The sequence below is a fragment of the Globicephala melas genome, chromosome 10 (genome assembly GCF_963455315.2).
Source record: "Globicephala melas chromosome 10, mGloMel1.2, whole genome shotgun sequence".
Lineage (NCBI taxonomy): Eukaryota > Metazoa > Chordata > Mammalia > Artiodactyla > Delphinidae > Globicephala > Globicephala melas.
Window position 1 is genome coordinate 35952137 of NC_083323.1, and position 22261 is coordinate 35974397.

Genomic DNA, 22261 nt, shown 5'->3' on the forward strand with positions numbered 1-22261 from the left:
AACCTATTCCAAACATGATATCCTGTTAGTAAAGGAAATTAACCAAATCAGGAAGAAAAACACTCTGATTTTAGTCACTTTGTGTTCAGCTTCTGGTAGCTACAAAAGTATGTGTTCCTATTGAAAGCAAGCTTAAATCAAGCTGGAGCCCTAAAATAGCAAAAGGAAAATATCTGAGCCCTTAAGTGAAGCTAGTTCAGGGGGGTAGGGGAGGAAGGGGCAGGGATAGGAAAAAGATGGGCCTGGCGGGGAGGAAAACAGTAACAAAACACAAACCAACTCAATTTCAAAAGGTGCCCTGGAATTATTAACACAGCAAAAGAGAAAGAACCTAGGGTGAAATAAGAAGCGCAGAGTCTTAATTAATGACATACTTGAGGGATGGTACATAGCAGTCTATTACAAGTCTCTAGTCTAAAGTGGCAAATAGAAAAGTATTTCCATAGTAACAAGTTTTTTATAAATTAAAGGCAGGGAAGCAATTGTGCACAGTGGTAAACGCACTGGACCTGGAGGACGAGGGACCATGCCAACTCTATGCTTGACTTATCCTGTGACTAATTTCTGTGGGCCCCAAATTCTGTGAAAAGAGATGGGGTAGCATATGGATACGTAATTTCTAATATCCTTCTCCAGCCACAAAATCTTGTGTCTTTATGAATATCTTATAATGTTTAATAATATTGTATGGGGTATCAGATTCTCGATGTGCACCAGTGGGTCCCAAACCAAGCTATTCATCAAAATCACAGTGAAATCAGCTCTTTTGCCCTTTTCCTGTTTGCCCATTTCTGTTCCCCTCTTAACAGTAAAAGAATCTAATTATAGGAATGAGATCAGTAAGCAATTGAAACTAACCCCTGACTTATGCTCTCCTGAATGCACACCATGCCCTGTCTAACCTGTTGATTTTTTTCCTAGTTAAAAAGAAGAATGAAGAATTAATATGTTAAAAAATGACTAGCTCTCTACCCGCAATAGCTCCCTTAGCAATCCTGCAGATAGATCACACGTGCAAGGTAACATCTGAAGAGACAGCCACCCAGTCTGCACACGATGAAGAATGATGCAGAACCCAACCTCCTGCCTTGACGATTCACTGAGATTCTCCCCCACTCACCCATTTTTTCCCTTTAAAAACTGCCATTGGGCTTCCCCAGTGGTGCAGTGGTTAAGAATCCGCCTGCCAATGCAGGGGACATGGGTTCGAACCCTGGTCCGGGAAGATTCCACATGCCGCGGAGCAACTAAGCCCGTGCACCACAACTACTGAGCCTGCACTCTAGAGCCCGTGAGCCACAACTACTGAGCCCACGTGCCACAACTACTGAAGTCCATGCACATAGGGTCTGTGCTCCACAACAAGAGAAGCCACAGCATTGAGAAGCCCACGCACCATAACAAAGAGTAGCCCCCGCTCGCCACAACTAGAGAAAGCCTGTGCGCAGCAACGGAGACCCAATGCAGCCAAAAATAAATTAATTAAAAAAATTTTTTTTAATTAAAAATAAAAATTAAAAATATAAATAAATAAAAACTGCCATGGCTGAGCAGGATCTTCAGAGTTGCTTTCTGGACACGAGTCGACCTTCTCCCCAGATTGCCAGTTTTTCTGATTAGAGCACCTTTGCTTTCTACTGACACTTGCCTCTTTAATTACTGGCTTATGAGCGGCAAGTAAACAAACCTGGGTTTGGTAACAACAGCAGGAACTTTTAAAAAGGAGTTTCTTGGGAATCCCCTGGTGGTCCAGTAGTTAGGACTCGATGCTTTCACCACTGTGGGCCTGGGTTCAATCCCTGGTCAGGGAACTAAGATCCTGAAGGTTGTGCACCGCAAACCGTGAGGTGCGGCCATAAATAAATAATAAATAGTAGTTTCTTTCCTGCTACCTCTCCACCAGCTCCCCCTCAACACCTCAAAAACAAACTAAAGGGCTTCCCTGGTGGCGCAGTGGTTGAGAGTCCACCTGCCGATGCAGGAGACGCGGGTTCGTGCCCCGGTCCGGGAAGATCCCACATGCCGCTGAGCAGCTGGGCCCATGAGCCATAGCTGCTGAGCCTGCGCATCCGGAGCCTGTGCTCCGCAACGGGAGAAGCCACAACAGTGAGAGGCCCACGTACCACAAAAAAAAAAAAAAAAAAAAAATAGCTACCACTTACTTGAGGACTTCTACTTGACAGATATATTAGATAAACACATTTAATTTATTTAATCCTGAATTTGGAGATAGGCGAGTGAATCTCCATTTTATTCATGAGAACTCTGCACCTGCTCAATTTTACACAAGTAATAACTGATGGTACCGAGATTAAAATCTAGATGTATCTCACCCCTGACTCCATCCTTCTTAATCATTAACATCATTAGTAATTAACAATATTCAATAATACTTATTAAGAATTAATATGGGGCTTCCCTGGTGGCGCAGTGGTTGAGAGTCCGCCTGCCGATGCAGGGGACACGGGTTCGTGCCCCGGTCCGAGAAGATCCCACATGCCGTGGAGCGGCTGGGCCCGTGATCCATGGCCGCTGAGCCTGCGTGTCCGGAGCCTGTGCTCCACAACGGGAGAGGCCACAGCAGTGAGAGGCCCGCGTACCACAAGAAAAGAAAAAAAAAAAAAAAACTAAAAATAAGCAGAGCAAAATATTATTATTCAGTAGCTTCCAGTTTGGGGCTATAATCTCTGGTTTAAAACAGTTTCCCCAGGAGAGGCTGATGACCATCCCAGTTTGGAAACCCATAACGAATCCTAATCTTTAGTCACCACCCCCCACCCAGCCCTGTTATTACCTGCCAATTAAACCAGATTTTTAAATACTGAATTTTCTGAAATCAAAAACTAATTTTACCTATAGACTTTTCTCAGCAAGCCCAAGTTACCAGATTTAAGTTTCTGTAAAAATAATTTGGTCTGAATGTTATTAAGACGTCTGAAATATTTCGTAAAATTTTTGGCAGCCAGAAAATAGGAATGCTTTAAAAATAAAACTTTTTGCTTACTCTGCTCTCCCTAGGAGGTAGGGAAATAAACTAAACTGTGGAACAGCAACAATAACAGCAGCAAAAAGCAGCCTCAACGTTTCCCTGAAAAGGTTTCTTATAAAAGATTCTGGAATCAGCTGCCACAATATTGGCTGCCAGGCTGGGGAAGAATAGGAGGAGGAAAGAGATGCACATTCACCCTTAGGTGATAACTGCTTCCTCTTTCTCCAAAGAATGAGACTTGAACGCTGCAAGCTATTGCAGCTACTGAACTAATCTTCCTTACTATAAACCTTACCAAAAGGAAATATACAGGAAACAGGGAGGTCGGGGGGAGCAGACCAGAAAAGGCCCGGCTCCCCTCCACTTTCATATATATAAGCAACAGCACCATCCTGAGCCTGAAGGGGAAAAATCAGGCTATAAAAGTATGAGATGATGGCAAGATATTATCAACGGAGAAAAATTAAGGAATGAGTATGTGTACTTATTTTCAATCAAACAAAAGATAAATGATCAAATCGTGCTGTTCAGAAAAATGATCCTTAAAAAAGGTCTCCTTCTCAATATTCTTTAAATTGTCAGCATTGGTGAAGAGGATAGCAAACAAGCTGACTGACATTTCACCCTGCATCCCACTAGAAAAGCCAGAGCTATGCTAATTGAGAGCTCTGTAAAACAACAGACAAAAAGTTCACTATTATTGGAATGCTGTGAAAATGCAGTAAAACGCTGATGATCATGATAGTACTATAGAGAGGAACTTGGCTGAAGAGTGTACACCTACTATATTCATGTCTGGCAATAACTTGGCAAGGCAAATATTATATTCCTAGTTCACAGACCCTGTAACTGATGTTCAATACATTTAGTACTTTATCTAAAATCATACCATTTAAATCTAAACCTGCATGTTCCAGTCCTACAGCCTTTCCAAAATAGCCTTACTTGCACCTATACATGAGAAGACTAGCCAATCACCAAGTCGTTCTTCAAAGTGAACATCACTTGCTTTTATAGTATTAGATATATTTAACTTTTGATCACACTACGTCATGAGATTTTTTTTTTTTTTTTTTTTTTTTTTGGTACGCGGGCCTCTCACTGTTGTGGCCTCTCCCGTTGTGGAGCACAGGCTCCGGAAGCGCAGGCTCAGAGGCCATGGCTCACGGGTCCAGCCGCTCTGCGGCATGTAGGATCTTCCCGGACCGGGGCACGAACCCATGTCCCCTGCATCGGCAGGCGGACTCTCAACCACTGCACCACAAGGGAAGCCCTTTCATGAGATTTTAAGAAAGAAACTTCACTCGATGGAACACGTAAACTGGCAAATTTTTGCCTGAATCTTCAAATTAGAAAAAAATAATCCTATGTAATTTGGAGCTTTCCATTTCATAAAAATTATGGAAATACACTCAAATCATTCATGTATAACTTTGGTATAATCTGAGTACATTACATAAACATGTATTCTGATAGAAAACACAAAACACACACACACACACCCTTTTATAGGGGGAAGGGACTCAGTGTCTTACATATTAAAAACTAAGACAATGCCCTCAAAAGGTTGGGTTGGTACTGCTAACAGGTATAACGACTCAAAATTCATAAAATTAAAATATTAAGGTTTTTTCTTTTTTGCTGTTTTTAAATACATAAAATTTAATTATTTTTAAGCAGTCACAAATGATGTTGCATATAATCAAAGACTATTAAATGTACTTGGTAGGTAGTTATCTTCAGCAATACATTAACGGAAATTCTAGATATATCTTCCATTTCTTCATATACTAAAAGCTAAGAGTCATTTATTTGTTTTTACATGTCCTTCATTTTTCTCATATTGTCCCTGCTGTTTTCTTTGAATCTTATATTAATTATAAGCAAAACGACAACCACATACCCAAAGGCAGGTATTGCAGATTCCCCTATTATACCAAAGAGAAGCATTATGATCTTTGCATTTTATTTGATTTCCTGAAGTGAAATGAACAAACATGTGGAGAAAGAAAGAAAGTGTCCTCTGGAACATGAACACTGACTTCACTAATCAAGGCCATAATTACCGAGGAAACATGTATTAAATTCTGAATTCATGCTATTTCACTTGATGCAAGAGTTGTAATCAGACCAACAGAGCATACAGGAGCCATCTGGGTGCTGCAGAGCTGTAAAGACAAACCCTGAGAGCAAGGGCACATCGACCTTCCTAGCACCAAATCACTGCAGACTTTTGTATCAGAAAGTGCTGTTCTTCCCTTTTGATTTCTTATTTTCCTTTTTGAAGAAAGGAATACTGTGATCAATAGGTATGAAACTGGATATAAAAAATAAAACATCACACCATGCAACCTTTACCACAGTATCACATATCACAGATATTCTAATGATCAAAGAATTTGATTTAATATTCAGTTTTATCCAACCCACCTCCCACCCTGCTCACACCTTTTGAGGAATCTCTAATGTACTCCGGAAATCAGGCTTTCTATAGCTTAAGTTTCATTTGAGAAATCAAAACTAAATTAGCATTTCCATTGTTCCAGGCATTTAAGACGGGAATCTGACTTCTAGGCAATGACAATGGATTTCAAATTTGTGCAAACCACATCATTTTCTGTGAAATTGACAGAACCCAGCTGAATATGAGTAACCTGATAGTCATGAGATCCCGTCAGTCAATTGGATTCCTCTGAGGCAGCAGGTTATCGAAAATTGAGCCAAGTGATGTAATATGCATCCCAGACAGTGTTATGAGAACAGCAGAGATGATTTCAATGAGACTCATTATTTATTCATCACAAGGTCCAATTTGCGTGTCATTTTCACTGACAGTGTACTCAGTTAACTGGTTGAAATTTAGTGCTGATAGGGTGTTTTATTCCGTCCTGTAAAAATTTTTTTTTCTGTCTTCCTTTGTGAAAGAGTACAAAACAAAGAGGGATTTGTATTTGTGGCCATTCACAGTAATATCTGAACACGTTTCAGGAATACTGGAAGAACGGACATAGGAAAGAGCCCTTAAGGACTCCCTGTTTTTCTCATTAGGAGTATATAATAATATGCCAAATATTACGGAGAAAAAAGTACGACAATATTAGCCTTCAGAAAATAACTGCTTTTCTTTTAAATGCTAAAGAACGAAATAAACACTGATCGGAGACACACTCACTGAATGAGATGCAACTTCTACTCCTGAGTCTGGTCGTTAATCTCATCACCCAAGGGACCCTCTCTCCCCAAGGTTTAGGGGAAGAACAGAAAAGAAAGTTCTCCAAGAGGCAAGAAGAGCTGGCCTATACATTCTTGGGCTTCTCCCATGGACCAGTCCAAGGGCTAGCACATTTGAAAGCCAGGCATCACTTCCCATCATTGTCGGGGTGACAAGCCATCTTAAAGGGCCCCGACGTCGTTAGACCCAGTAGCTGTCTCAGTCTACCTTTCCTGATTCATTTTCCTCTCCAGGTCCTGGTGCTCTGGGTATCTAACAAAAGGACTGCTCAGTGCTCCTCAGTAACTTCCTCTGAGCGTCCCTCTGTGTAATGCTCAGGCTCCGCTCTCCACTCTTCCTCGTCTGTCCAATTATAAATGCCCATATCCCAAGAATCCTTTGGGGTCCTCCTCCCACACCTTTGCTGCTGAAGGCACTTCAGCTGAAAGTCACCTCCCCTTCCTCTAAGCCGCCCTAATGCTCCCAGGGCCTCCCCTCCAGCCCTCACCACTCTTCAGCTTGAATTTCAGTTCTATACTTGCAGGCACTATTCTCCACTTCCTACTACTCTCAAACGTCCTTCAGGGCAGAAGTTTTTCGATTCATATTTGATTCCCCACATCACCTAACACCATGCCTTGCACAAAGATGAATCTTTAAAAAAACAATCATAATTTGTGAATAGAACACTGTCCCAGGTATTAACACTCTAATGCAAGCATTACAGAAACCTGCAAGGGTAATCAGCTTCCCAAATTTAAATAATTGGAACCTAAACCACAAATAGAATACAGAATCATCTTAAGTCAGCTGAGCGAGGAAGCCAACCTGCAGGAATAAAATACCCTATTAATCTTTGGCTTTTTGAATTGTAAAATATTTCTGAACCTCGACTTTATTTGTGGTGTTATCTGGTTAGCGGTCTTCGCAGCAGTTCAAAGTTTTAAAGAACTACAGGTCATGAATATTAAATGCTACAACAAGTTTACTTGAAGGAAATCCAGATTCATTTGCAGCTGCATAACAAACAGTCCTCCAGTTTCAATAATGCGAGGAAATACTGTGATCGGAATCGGAGTCTCTTGCTATATCTGGATTCTCACAAAGTCAAGTGTAAGGCAAATGGGGGAAAAGACAATCCTCAGACAGCAGGAACACTACTTGGAGTGGCACAGATGGTGATTAAAGACAACCAGAAAGGGCAAATATATCCTATTTCATTCAAGGCAATGGATATGAGGGTCACATCTTACGTAAAACCACAACCTGGTCTAGAAAGAAAAGGGACAGGGACATAAATGATAACAGATTCCACCAATGTCATCCGAGCAGCTAATCAAATAAAAAAACACATGTGGATTCAATGTGCAAATACCTGCAGGCTATGCGCTGGCTCTTCTGTACACGGGGAGTCACACAAAATAGTCTGATATACAGAAGCACTACGTTTAATGTCTTCAGTGTTCCGACAGCGACAAAACCAAACCTTCAACAGAACATAAGCCCTAACCCTCGGAAACCATTCTCAAGATAAACCCTGTAAATGGTTTGGAAATATGGGACTGTTTGTTAGTGTGGGTCTGATCACTGCACCCGGCTGTAGAGCCCAGCTTACATAATACCCAAGATAAAGGTAAACTTGTTCAACAAAGGCAACCTCCATCAAACACATCCTGCTTCGCATTAAAATAAAGTTATTTCTAGACAGAGATGACTTGTTTTTTGAAAGTGGCAATGCCTCCCGTTTCCCTCTCTAATAATATAGTCTCTTTATCTTGTTTACATGAAATACAGCAGCAAGATTTTATTTGAAGGAGGCTGTCCGGATAATGCACATCTTGGAAGCAACTACAGCAAAATTAATGCAGCCATCTTTAGAGACAGTCTTTAAAAAGATCAAACTCAAAGGGCTTCATTTTTCCAAATTATTTTGGGCTATAGTTAGAATTGTTACACCCGCTTTCAGATTTCCTTCCTTTTTAAATTTTTTTCCCCACCTGTAACTGAGTGATTATGAGGCTAATAAAGGGGGGGAGAAAAAGATGTTTCCACATTAAAACAGTTAACAGGTGTTAAATAAGCACAGAAAATGGCCACTAGGCAAGAAATGACTGATGTTGGGTAAGTAAGAAAAATGTTGCCTTTACTGATTTTATTACCCATGTACCTCCTGGGGTCATGGGAGACTTGTAAAATATTTTGTGGGCAGATAAAAGTCTAGCATTTATTTGCAAGGCTAGTGTGTATTTCAAGGGTTCCCCACTCCCCTTACTTAGTTTTATGCTGTCAAAAAGTAAGTGAAGGGGCTTCCCTGGTGGCGCAGTGGTTGAGAGTCCACCTGCCGATGCAGGGGACACGGGTTCGTGCCCCGGTCTGGGAGGATCCCACATGCCGCGCGGAGCGGCTGGGCCCGTGAGCCATGGCCGCTGAGCCTGTGCATCCGGAGCCTGTGCTCCGCAGTGGGAGAGGCCACAACAGTGAAAGGCCCGCGTACCGCAAAAAAAAAAAAAAAAAAGTAAGTGAAAATCATCTAAGAAAGGCTAAAATAATCATTTGGTGAGAGGTCAAGAAAACTCATTTTTCAACATTTTTCTGACATGCATTTCTTCCAATCCTACCTTCCAGAACTCACTAACCAGTAATGAAATCCTCACTGTAGAAAGGGGAGAGTATAGGATTTCACTTCACCATTGCACGCACATCCTTTTCAAAAGTCAATCTTAAACAAGGACGAATTCAATAATTTACTAGGTTCCTACTATGTGCCAAATGGTGCACTAGATGCCAAGAATAATGTAGGAAACATATTAAATAGATGCTGAAGTGAAGATCTAGAACATTTAACAGTTTTCAAAAAAATACTTAGGAACTCTAATTTTGTTCATACACATTCCTGAAGATTTTATATTGTTTTCTTAGAAATCTTCCTAACTATTGAAAACTATCTTATTTCATATTATATTCAACCACATTATTTCATAAGTCATATTACTCTCTTGATAGGCATTTACTAAATAAGTTAAATGTGTTAATATTTTTGACATATTCAGAACAGTGCCTGGCAGATATAAACACTATACATGGTTACCAAATACTAAATAAAATATCTATGATTTTCTGGGTACCTACTGTTTTTCAAACACTTCATCGAAGAAAAAACTTTCGTATTTCTTTTGCAGAACTACAAAAAATGTACATGTCATATGGACACGGGTATCCCTTGCATGAACCTTAGAAGTCAAAACACGGCAGCCAAGACTTCTGGCCAGATTCAGTCATCCCAAGGATATCGTCTGGTCCAAACAGGGCATATTTGTTCTTAAATTAGTAAGCAATAATAAATAACAGGAGATGTCATAGAAAATACAGATGTCTGTCTTAGAAAAATATTAACCTCTACGAAACTGAAACCTGTATTTTCTTATCGCAATAATGGGATGGAGAGAAGTACGAGTGCGAGAGCATAACCTCTAGTTCACCACAGGCCCTTCTGCCTGGTCCTGGTGTGCATTTGACTTTGGGGCCTGGATCTGATAGGCCTCTAACTTCTGACGTTTCCGAAGAAATGTGAAGGGAGAAGCTGAGTGTGACTGCTATGAGAAAAACATTACGGACAAAACTATAAGAATGGAGAGCCTTGCTCCTCTGGTTTTAATAACTTCCAGCTTGTAGGACCACCATCTTTAGAGTTTTGAGTATCTGGCCGGTTCTCTAGTTTGCCTAATAGAGGTAAACATTTGTGCACTGGATTTTTCTGTTTATATATAAGTTATGTTTTAATAAGGCAGGGAAGTTTATTTCATGTGGCCAACTATGATAACTCCGATGCAGAGTTAATTAGTAAGACATTTAAGACGATTATTCGTTTAAGGTTGAAACGTCTTTTAATCCACTTCCTTCAGAGTCTCTTCTAACTCACCCCAGGCAGAGAGATCTATTTATTTTACAGACAGAACATGGAATTTTTCTATAACTTCCATATGTAATCTATGCCAGTGTTTATAAGCCCCATAGTCATGAAATTCGAAATGAAAGTTTTTGCTTAAATATTCATGCTTCAGCTTTAGTTGACTCCTAATTCATGTGCTTTCAAACCACTGCGTGTTTAAAGACTAGTAGAAATGTATCCTTTGGCCTTCTCTTTCTTGAGATAAAGAATCACATTTCCACTGATATTTCTTCTTTCCCTTCAACTAATGTGCCTTAAGTGACTTCCAAATATGGGGCACCCAGTTCACAACGAACACTCTACAGTTTCACACAATCTTCCTAACATCTCTAGGAAAGAACATTAATTATCTCGATTTCTACATGAAGAAACAGGTCATTGAACTAGTGCAAAGTGACTCAGCCAGTGCACGTTAAGATACAATGCCTATTATTTTCTTTTCTACTGTGGAGTCATCTGACTACTTTCTTTATTCATCTTCACACCTTCACAGTGTAAGATCACTAGACAGTTACAAATATGTCTTCTAGTCCTAGTGATTCCACCATTTTCTGGGTGACTTTCACATCTCTGGTTCTCTACACCTCAGCTGGAAACAAGGGGACTGGCATAGATGGTCTCAAGGTTCCTTATGGATCTGTAAAGTCTGTTATCCCAATGTCCTCATTAAGCTCACTGCTAAGTTGAGATAGCAGCTATCAGATGAAGGGTTTTGCTGCCCTGACCACTTCCCTCGCCCGCAAGCAGTGGCTGCCAGGCAGCCTGGGCAAGTTTCCATCTGAAAACTTCTCAAGACACTGAACATTCAAAGCCATTAAGTCCTTTCCCATAGTGCGGGGGACTTCACACTCTCTACTCTTACGAATTCCTTCACAGTGATGGGGTTCGGGGCAGGCTGCCACAGAATGTGCCACTTTGGCATGTGGATTATACGGAGCGAAAGACAATTAAGGCCCAACAGACTCAAGAAGAAGTTTTTACTTCCCTCTTAAATGCCTAAAAGGATTTAGTTAGCCTGTGCCAGGAAGAGAGTTATTACCAAAGATAACTTTTTTACAAAAGGAAGACTCTTTGGTCTGGTGTGGCAAACATTTGCTCGTCCTGTCTTCCTGTGCATCGTCTTCCTTCCTCTGAAGTTCCAGACCCCTCCCCCCTTTTCCTTAGCTCAGGATGGCATAGAAACCTCAACTGCCTAACTGTTGAGGAGCTTCTCCTGTCTCTGAGGGGGTCCTGTGTGTACAAAACTAAATCTGTTTTTCTCCTGTTAATCTGTCTTACGGCCGTTTGATTATTAGCCCAGCCAAAGAACTCCGATGGAGAGAACAGTTCTTCTCCCCTGCACTAGTGGCACGTCTCGTTTTCTGAAGCAGCAGTTGCATGAGTAAGGCTGCCAAGTAAAATACGAGATGCCCAGTTATATTTTAATTTCAGATGAACAAAGGATAGTCTTCTCTTATAAGTATGTCCCAAATACTGCATGGGACATATTTATAGTAAGGAGATCAATCAGCAACTTAATCCTTGAAAACAGGCTTACAGACCTGAAAATTTCTCAGAAGAGAACTTCAAAGGTCCTAAAAGCAAGTCCTGAATTGACATACCAAGGTAATTTCCTAATTCATGAGATGGTAACATGAAAATTCTGTAGGAGAAACCACAGTGTTTCACAGGCTATCAACACAGGGTCTTAAAACACCCAGTCTGCATCCCCAAATAGTTCTCACCCTGCATAGGACAAGGACCATGACTTACACTTACTCTATTTGTATTTCCAGTAAAACAAGAAAACTGTCTATTGTTGATGGCATGGTTTTCAAAGGAAAGAAAAAGATTATTTTCCCTAAATTTCCTTGAGAGACTAATTAAAATTGATTTGAAATTAAAAGCTTGACTTTCAAACCATATGTTGTTTGCAAAGCATCAAACTCTAACCAGAGTTCTCTTTTAAAGTTTCAGCATTTAATCGAAATCACAAAAGAACTTCATTAAGCACTTGATACTGGAGTTCCCTGCAGAGCAGAGGCACAGCAGTAATTACTCTGCCTCCTATGTAAAAGAAAAAAAAGTCATTTAAAAATAAATGTTTCCGAGGACTTCCCTGGTGGTGCAGTGGTTAAGACTCCACCTGCCGATGCAGGAGACACGGGTTTGAGCCCTGGTCTGGGAAGATCCCACATGCCGAGGAGCAACTAAGCCCGTGTGCCACAGCTACTAAGTCTGCGCTCTAGAGCCAGCGAGACACAACTACTGAGCCCGCGTGCCACAACTACTGAAGCCCGCGCGCCTAGAGCCCGTACTCCCCAACAAAGAGAAGCCACCGCAATGAGAAGCCCATGTACCACAACAAAGAGTAGCCACCGCTCGCCACAACTAGAGAAAGCCTGCGCACAGCAACGAAGACCCAACGCAGCCAAAAATTAAAAATATATTTTAAAAATAAAATAAATAAATGTTTCCATTTCCCTCAATTTTGTTCTTTATTTCAATTTCTTCCCAATTGAATTTTAAGTAAAATTAATAACTGAGAGAAAAAAGTGGTAAAAACTAGAAAACTTGACAGCTTTCTCAGGGTCAGTATCCTAAACCGTAATTCCTTGCTTAAGAGTGTCCAAAAGGATGGAGGAGCTGGCTGTGGTCCATGATTTAGAAAATGGCTGAGGTCTGCAAACACTGGCAAAGTTCCGCCTTTATGCTTAAGTTAAAGCAAGGGTGAGTTTATTGCCAGAGAGGGAGGATGGGGAGATGGGAAGGAGGCAGTTTCTCAAGAGGTGCTGGTCCACCCAAACACACCAGCAGAAAACTGCTCAGTTCTCTTTAAGTACGTGGGATCCGAAAGTGCTTCCGTGACCTTCAGACGACATTGCATTTTGCAACCACTAAGGGAATACAGAAGAACACATATTAAGCCCTGAGGCAAAGGTCTTAATTGGCCTCAGGGCAAAACTTACAATAACCACTTTCTGTTTTGACTCTTCGGTTCTTATATACTACATCAGGGAAAGGTGAATATGACTCATGATTTAAGAATGTGAGTTCCCAGTGCACTGCAGAGAGGGTTGTTTTCCAAAGTCAGCTCAGGAAAAGTAATATTAACAAATAGCAGAGGATTTCCTCTTGACAGAGTCGAGCATCTAGCTCTATGATCAGCTGTGTTATTTTTTTCAAACACATTTTAGAGGCAATTTATTGGATTACAGGGAATTTGGGCTGAAATCGAGGAGTAAAACTAAATAAATAATAAAGATGCATATTCTTTACAAGGCAGAATTGTCCTTCTAGCCCCTTGGAAATCATGAAAATAAGAAACCTGAGAAATAAAATCATCCGTGACTGACACTCAGTTAGTAGGGAAAGGTCAGAGAGGACACTTCCACCTCCCGAAGATCAAAAAGTAACTTACTTTAAATTCTCTTTGAAGAGGAACACATTTGCTTTTTAAATGGGGAAAAGGGACCAAGCAAGGAGAGGACTCAGTAATCCAACGCTCAAGCACCAACAATCACTTACTTTGTAAATGGTGGGTAAGATCTGTTTCATTTTCAGCCTGTGAAAGACAAAGACGTCATAAATGGCTGAAACTGCCAGGACCGTCACTCCTTGTTCCTTCCACAGCATGCTGCATCCGGCGCACAGTCCTGTCCCCAGGAACCAGCCCCAGGTCCTGGCCGAGGCGCCCCTTGTAGAACAGTGTTTCATGTAGCAGAGCAAGGAGAGGAGGAAGAAGAGACTGGCCCCCACATCGGCCCGGCCCACGATTCCTGCCACCGCCTCCGTGTGGATGGGGTGAGAGGCAAACATCAAGCCAGCCATGAGGGTCCAGTATCCATCCCCAAGCAGGATCTTGGAGAAGCTCGTGAAGAGACCAGTGACCGCCGCATGCAGGAGCACGTTGACAAGATGGTAGCTCCAGGGATTCAGCCCTCCGATGGCATGGTTCAGGCGGAAGGAAAGAGTGCAGAGTGGCCGGTAGGACTTGTGGCTGCCGCTGTGGGTTAGCAGCGTCCCCCAAAAATCATTGTAGAAAATGTGGGTCCATGGGGTTTCTGGGAGAAGGTCCTGATTAGTCTTGATAGCACGGCTAAAAAATAAAATGTCGAAACAGAAATCTAATGTAAAATACAGAAAGAAAGAAGGAAATACACTGCTAAAACATACTGCTAAAACACTGCCTTCCTTTGTAGCCTTGTCATCACGTGGCTTTGTCATCACGTGGCTTTATGATGGGATTCCAGGTATACGTGATTAATGCAAACGAGCCTTGGAGCCGGCTTTCCAAGTAGATTGAATTCAGATCCTCCCCTTAATGGCTTACTAGATCCGCAATTAAGGTTGTACTTCTCTCCCTCAAAAGCTTTCCTCCTTGTTTGAATGCAAATACCTTTGAAGAATAAATGCAGAGTTAAAGGCTTAACTCTTAAGGTTCAATAAATCAGTTGCCAAACAATTGCCCCGTGTTGGCTAGAAAGTCTCGGGTGATACTGGTGCAGGGGATACGCTTACAGCAAGGACTAGCCGCCCCCCCAGCAGAAATAAATTTTAGGTAGAACATCTGTGCCCAGAGCAATGCTTCCCATACATGCAGATCACCTGGGGATCTCATTATCAGGCATGTAAAGGTTCTAATTCAGTAGGTCTGGGGAGGAGCCCGAGCTTCCACAAGCTTCTAACCCTTGTAATTGTTCATTTATCTACTGTGTAAAAAAGCAAAGAACACTGCTTTGCAGATACATGAGTGTTCTGGAGACCTAGTGCAAAGAACACCTTGGCCCTGTGAGCTGCTGCTATTATTATTCTACAAAGACTGTATTCTAATCTACAAAAAGCCCCTTATAAAATTCAGTTCGACCCACAACCTCTGAAATTAGGTGCATCTGGGGGCTGGAATGAAAACAGACATCAACATACATTAATAGTAGTTGGTTATCTACTCTGCCAAACACTATGCTAGTCCTTCTGTATATATTATTTACTTATGAAAACGAGCTGACTTTTCTAGATGCTCAATAAAAGGCAGAAAGTCTGTCAAAATCAGGTTTTAAAAAGTACTCAATGTTAACAGACAGTTCTCCAGTGTCTATGTTCTCCATTTTCCCATACTTTAGTTTTTAGCTGGGTACATGTCTTCTGGACAAAAAATGATCATTTCCTATCTTCCCTTGCTGCTAAATATGGTCCTGTGACTAGTATTTGGCCACTGACTAATATTTGGTCAGTGGGATATAAGCAGAGTGCTATGCACTACTAGAAAAAAGTATCCTTAAAAGGAAAAAGCTTAGTATCCTTCCCTCTCCTACCCCTACCCCCTTCCTGCTGGAGCACAGATGTAATAGCTGGAGTTCCAGCAGCCATCGTGACTCACAAGGTGTCCTTAGGAATAGAAGTCATGCCAACAGAGCAATAAGACTGAAGGAAACTGAGTCCCTGTCATGGTAGACCATACCAGCCCTTGGCAAACTACCTGAGTTTGAGAAAGAAATTGCTATCTTGTTTAAGCTGCAATAGTTTGGGTGTTAGCACAGCTGAATCTACTCATCAGTGAAATCCTTTGTTAACAGAAGACCTACTATATCACAGTGGTTTGATTTTCCATTTTGATTTTGATTTTTACAAGGCTCCGTGTATTGACTGTGTATAAATGAATTTCCATATAAATTGGCTTTTAAAATATTAGAAACAGATGTTAGTCTGGATCCATTAAACTAAAACACCCTGTTATGACATTCATCAAGAGTCTACCCCAGAAGTAATTGCTTAAGACTTGATGGGTTATAATTAAAATTTTAAAGAAATATGAAAAACTGCCAAACTGCCAGTGTTGTTAGAGCTGATTTCAAGCCATTGAGAATGAAAAGCCAACTGGCCTCCACTGAACATTAACTTAGATATTGATGTGCATTTCTCTAATATCAATGCAGAAACGTTCATACTATCAAAGTCAGGGCAGCAGAAAGTTCAACAGCAAAGCACTGTGGGATAAGGCTTGGCTAATTTAGCGAGAAAAGCTGAAAAGCACATTTTGTTTAGGACAATACTTCACCCTTTCAGTGGCAGATCCTTATAGAATGGAGACGCATGTTCCCTAAACCAGGTTTTCTACATGCTATTAGTTCAGCTCCATAACTAACTCTGTAAAGACTTTTTGAGGGAAAGGAAAAAAAAAAAAAGAAGCACATGTTTAAAAATCTGTTCAAAGCTGCCAGAATTTCTTATATCCGTAGCAATAAATCTAGTAATCTGCAGCAAAAACAAGATATACTATGCGTTTAACTCTCGTGAAACAAGAATTTCAAAACAAAGAACAAAACTAACAAATCTCATAATTTCATTGTGAGAAAAACCTTTGATGCGGCACAGCCCTAAATTTACACTGTAGAAAAGAATTAAAGGCAAACAGTGTCAATAAAATAATAGAAGAGCAAAGGAACATCCCACCCATGTTCAAAATACACTGCACTAAGGGAGACTTCGGTCTGATAAAATTCTCTGATGGGCATTATCTTATTATTAGCCAGGTTTTTATTTACTCAATAAATGTTACGGCAAAAGAACAAGAAATAAGACGAAATTGCACTGGGCTTTAGTACATAAGTCATGTCACACATGCAAGTCAGTGATAAGGGATGCATTACGCATCCTTCACATCATATTAAGAAAGATACACACCAAAAGGGATTTAATGGAATCTGAATAATCTGCCAGCAAAATGAGAAGTAAAGGTAGTCGCTCAACACTCAACATAATAGATACTCATCTATTTGCGTTTTCTTATGCAAGTCCAAAACTGAAAGAGGGGAACCTGTTACTTCTCAATGAAAAGGCTTAACTCGAAACAAAATGTCATGCTGATATAATTTCTAATGTTACTTCTGTGAGTGGGTATTGAAAATTCAGAAAGACACTAAGGAATTGGGAAATTTTCCACTCCAGGAAAGGTGAAGAACATTGAAGCAGCAGGTGTGGAAAAGAAACAATTGTAGGCAGAATTCTCCAGGGAACACAGGCCCAAGAGACTGTCTTTTGAAGCAAAAAGATCCAGTCTCTCAAGCTTTCAAGGAGGTCTTAATCTGTTTTCAGTTTTGCTCATTTGTGGCTTTTTGCTGCATTATGATTTTTCCTTTAAAAAATGTCGACAAAGGCCAACACTACTGTAAAACGTAAAATGGATGAATGATATGACGCTGCCATCCCAACTGTCCTTGTGTGGGTTTCTCTCAGTACTGTTTTTCCTGTCCGTTGACCTTTTCAGTCATGAGCACCCACAAAAATGATGGCCATCAGTCCTTCAGAGGAGGAACGATGCTTAGATTCTCCAAACATCAAATGGCACGCTCTTCCCAAGTACTTTCAAATTGTTCTACTAAAAAGTAAGTAAAGGCCAAACTCTATATTTAAAAAAATTTTTTTTTTCTTTTAGGTGATGGGTTGAAATTTGTTCCACAGGAGAAAGAAGAAAGAGCATGGCCTTTGTTAACCTGCCCTGCTTCAGTGCTACCCAAGCACGCCAATCTATGCCCAGAAAGGGCAGTGAAATGCAGTGGTTAAGAAAACTGAGTCTGGAGCCAACTGGACCGGAGTTACTCCATCTCTCTGTACCTCAGTTTTTTCATCTGCAAGATAAGGATAATAACTGTACTTGCCTTATAGGACCATTTTGAGGAGGAAACGAGTTAGTAAGCAAAAAGCACATTGTTATATGTAATATATGTAACACATGATAGCTGCCGTCATTATTAGTATTACCACCATTAACACCAAACAACTAGTGCTAGCCATCAATGCAAAATCAGTACTCTTTCTTCATATATATATAGCCTTCAAAAATCTATGTACCACGTTCCTATTTCACTTAAAATTCCTTTAAGCTTTTACGACACTCTCAGCACAAAATAATAAACATTTATGAAGTCGTACCTGGGGTCTTTTAACACATTACTCTTCCCATTCCCCTCCTATCTTTTTTGACTTCTTTCCAACTCTCCTTGGCTAGCATCTCTTTCAGATTTTTCTCCCAAATGTGGATGTTTCTCTCGGTTCTGTCTCCTGACCTCCCCTCTCTCTACACTTTCCACCTCTGTGGTCATCATCTTTGACACCTGCAACTCAAGAGATGCTTTCTCCATCAACGCCTCCAGCCTGCGTGTTGCTCACAAGTCTACACTTGTACTGCCCCAGGTGACAGCCATACCTGAATGATGCAATCCCGGTTCCTCTACTAACACCAGAGTCTTACCTTTGGCCAGTTAACCTGTCTAAAGCACAGCTCCTTTACCTACAGTTGGTAGATAACAACGCTTCTCACAGATTGTTGTGTTGAAGATCAAATGAGGCAATGTTAACTTAAAATGTTTGAAAAATTACTTAGCCTGGTGTCATGGACTGGTTTTTCCAGACCCCTTCTTCTTAGTTAACAGTGTCCTGTTCTTCCTTCTGAGAACAGGCCACACCCACCCTCAGTCCATGTGCATAGAGTGAAGCTGTCATCCCCACCTCCTGATGAAAGGTTATCGTTTGATTTGGCCAGTTAGCGTACTATATCCCCCCATCCTCATTTCTGGCCACAAGAACTGACTTAGCAGCCAGCCAGGTCAGTTGGAGTCAAAACAGCTCCAACAATCCACTGGGAAAGGACATCTTATTTTAAGAATGAGATGAAATCCTAGGGCTACTAAAGGATTCCCTGAAGACAGAGCCTAAGAATGAAGCCAACACAAAAAACCCAGATCAAGGAGACAGAGGCAATTCTTAGTGCAGCTGGATCCCGTCGTGCCTGAAGCTAACACTGCTAAATAAGCCAATAACTAAATAAGCCAATAAGCCGATACACTAGTTTGAACTGTTATTCTGAGATGTGCAACCGAAGACTGCTAAATAAAATAGCACTGTGTAACTATCAAGCAATATTGTTAGTTGCCCTTTCAGTATCTTCAGCTGAATAAGACTGAATCCAAATAATTTTCCTTACACACCACCTCCTTTTTCATACAAGCCCCTCATTAAGCACCATCATTCTTCCAGCACTGACACCGCGGTTGTGCATGAGGGGTCCTTCTCTCTTTGCTCCTACATCTACTTCTAAATTGGTTAAGGATATGTTGACGCCAGTCAGGATCTCAGAGAAAAATCCAACTCGCAAGTTTTCCTTAAATTCACCTCTAACTTCTCTTTTCTCCTTCCCCCGCCCCCATTCAGGCTTCCATCATTTCCTACCCCTATTGCTTAGCAGGCTTACTAAAAGCGCCTGTTTATTATTCTGTTTCTTTCATTAGGCTCAAAGTCCCCCCATGGAAAGAGTATATTTTCTTCAATGCCCAATACATATGAGGCACATAACAAATATTTGTAAAACTGAACTAGTCATCCCTGCCTGCTTTCATTCCCCTTTTGATCTATTATACATGCTGTGGATAGAGAAACTTCCTGAAATATAACTCCTGAAGTATAACCCTAACACCATCACTCTGCTTCACAAGAATCCCTCATCACATCCTATTTCTTACCAAAATAAACACCCTTCCCAGCCCAGCATTCACAGCCAACCCCATTATGACTTCTAGGCCAATCTCCCATTACTCCTCTATATGCATCCTAATGTCAACCGAACTTCCCAGCTTCTAGGCCTTCACTCAGATCATTTTTTTCCTTCCTCTGCCTGGATTGCCGTTCTTTGACCAGTTTACATCTGTCCAGATACACTTCAACTGCCAATGCTCGTTTGTGATGCCCCAGTCTCCCCTAAAATCTCTCCTAGCTATTGTTGCAAATCGGCTCGATTTTAACATCGCGCATTGACACATTCCCATTAATAACACTGACTTCGGGCTTCCCTGGTGGCGCAGTGGTTGAGAGTCCGCCTGCCGGGTCAGGGGACATGGGTTCGTGCCCCGGTCCGGGAGGATCCCACGTGCCGCGGAGCGGCTGGGCCCGTGAGCCATGGCCGCTGAGCCTATGCGTCCAGAGCCTGTGCTCCGCAACGGGAGAGGCCACAACAGTGAGAGGCCCGCGTAACGCAAAAAGAAAAAATACCATCGACTTCTTACTACCATCATCAGGGATCTTACATGGGATGAGATGTGGAAGACATTTCAGAAGGAGTAGGAGGAAACATATGCATTGAAATCAGGGCATTTTAACAGTCCCTCTTCTCTACCCTATTGAAAATCACAACTCAACAAAATGGATTGATTCTGTCTTAAGAAAATTATTCACTCACTCATTTATTCATTCATTCCGTGATGGGCTAGACACTATAAAGGGCACTGCAGATAGAATGGTGAGTAAAACAGATGCACTGACTTCGAGAAACAGCCTAGTAGAAGAGGCAAAGATGTGTAGAGGCAATTTCACTGCAGTATAATAAATACCTCTCTAACACGAAATCCTGATTGCCTTGGGAGAACAGAACAGACTTCCGACAGTCGGCGGGTCAAGAGCTTCCTGGAGGAAAGCATGTCTACATACACGGAAGGGGTTAAGCAAAAGAGTAACGGAGTTAGGATGTTGCCAGACTGATGGGCAATATTTTCAAGGACCATGAGGCAGGAGAGAAGAAGGTGGTGAGCTTGGGACCTGAAAAAAAATGCAATAGATTGGTTTGGCTGGAGTGAAGTTTGAGGGATGGAGTGGCAGGAATCACTGGCATTACTCTGTCTTGGACTATTGTCCTTCATGGGATGGAGAGCAATGTGGCTACACATCAAGCTCTGCAATGGTCTTCAGGTCCGATTCAGCTTGTTAGGACTTGCTTTATCTCCGCAATGCACTGTTAACTCCTAAGACACAGAACAGTATCTTATTTATCTTTTGGAGCCTTGCACATAGTAGGCATTCAATATATATTTGATGAACTGAATTCTAACTAGAAATGATTGGTATTGATAAGCTGCACTCACCTTTGAGAAAAATTCTACATTGTTTTAAGTATATAGGGAATTATCACTTGCATCTAAAAGTAGTTCACTCACTCTGGGCACTAAACTCTGTTCACTCAATGCTAATTAACTGAGAAAAACCATCAGGTTAATTGGCTTACCCAAATGTCTTTGGCACACATTTCCCACTTAACCTATAATCCCTCCATTAGAGTCTCTCTTTAGGGATAAGCCATTATATTTAGAAAGCTCCAGTAAATATGCAAATACTTAGCTACCAGGGTAGGGAAATGAGAGATACATTGTAACATCTTACAGCCTGTCTTAGTCTGGCAAGAAGCAATGCATTTCGGATTCACAGGGGAATGTCAGGTAGGGCAAATAAACTTCGGTGTTGGCTTTCTTGGTCCCTGCAGAAATGGAAGGCACTATACTTTAGGCATGAAATTATCATTACACATGTAGCACATTCCTAAACTTATTTCCATCTTGATCTCCTCCTACTAAATTGTAAACCCTTCAACGGCAGAGATGATGACTTCCTAAGCAACTGGCACTTTTTAAAAAATGTGATTGTCACTGTCTAGATGTTTAATGAAAAGAGGCCAAAGGAGTAATAAAGAGCCTGCTGTCAGATTTCCAAGGAACAGGGCCCCCGAGTAACTGCTCGCTTTGTGAGAAGGTAAGTCTGAGAATGCTCAGCCTTGTAACTAAAGGAATATTCTTAGTGGATTCCTCTTCCATCCCTTTAGGAGCTTTTCCTGTAAGCAATAAAGGAACTTTATGAGCTACATCTGACACAGCAACCGCTCCAGTTCCCCCCACCCCCAAACAAAGAAAACTAAGCTTTCTGATTAAATGTGGCCCCAGCTGCAGCTGAACGAAGCTGAACTAAGCTGCTGGAGATTCGGATTCACTCTCTAGAGCTTCCCAAGTCTAGAGTTTGCCCAGACACTCTTCTTGTCTTAGTGGGAGAAAATGAAAAGGATGAACCTTGGCTAAAGAAGTGTCTTTAGTTCCCCAAATAAATCAATGCTGCCATTTTCAGAGTTTCTACAGGAAATGGTCAAGAAAAAACTTTAAGTAACCCTGAGAACAAATTAATAATCCATTTAAAAGAAAGCTGATGATTTAAAATGAAAACTTCTGGGAATTCCCTGGCGATCCAGTGGTTAGGACTCCACACTTCTGCTGCAGGGGGCATGGGTTCGGTACCCAGTGGGGGAATTAAGATCCCGCATGCC

At 41.3% G+C, this 22261-nt stretch overlaps 1 protein-coding gene across 3 annotated transcripts in view; it reads right to left on the reverse strand.

The window, feature by feature from the left end:
• Positions 1-22261, reverse strand: part of TMTC2 (transmembrane O-mannosyltransferase targeting cadherins 2) — an 852682-nt gene that overhangs the window by 681415 nt on the left and 149006 nt on the right. For 2 of the 3 annotated variants that reach the window (XR_009565442.1, XM_030856453.2), the window contains exon 2: positions 13657-14227. The exons of the other annotated variant lie outside the window; for it this stretch is intronic. Coding sequence is in view for 1 of the 2 variants with exons in the window: in XM_030856453.2 (XP_030712313.2) it covers positions 13657-14227 (571 nt within the window). In the remaining variant the exon portion in view is untranslated. The remainder of the gene's footprint in view (positions 1-13656; positions 14228-22261) is intronic. 3 annotated transcript variants of the gene reach the window in all.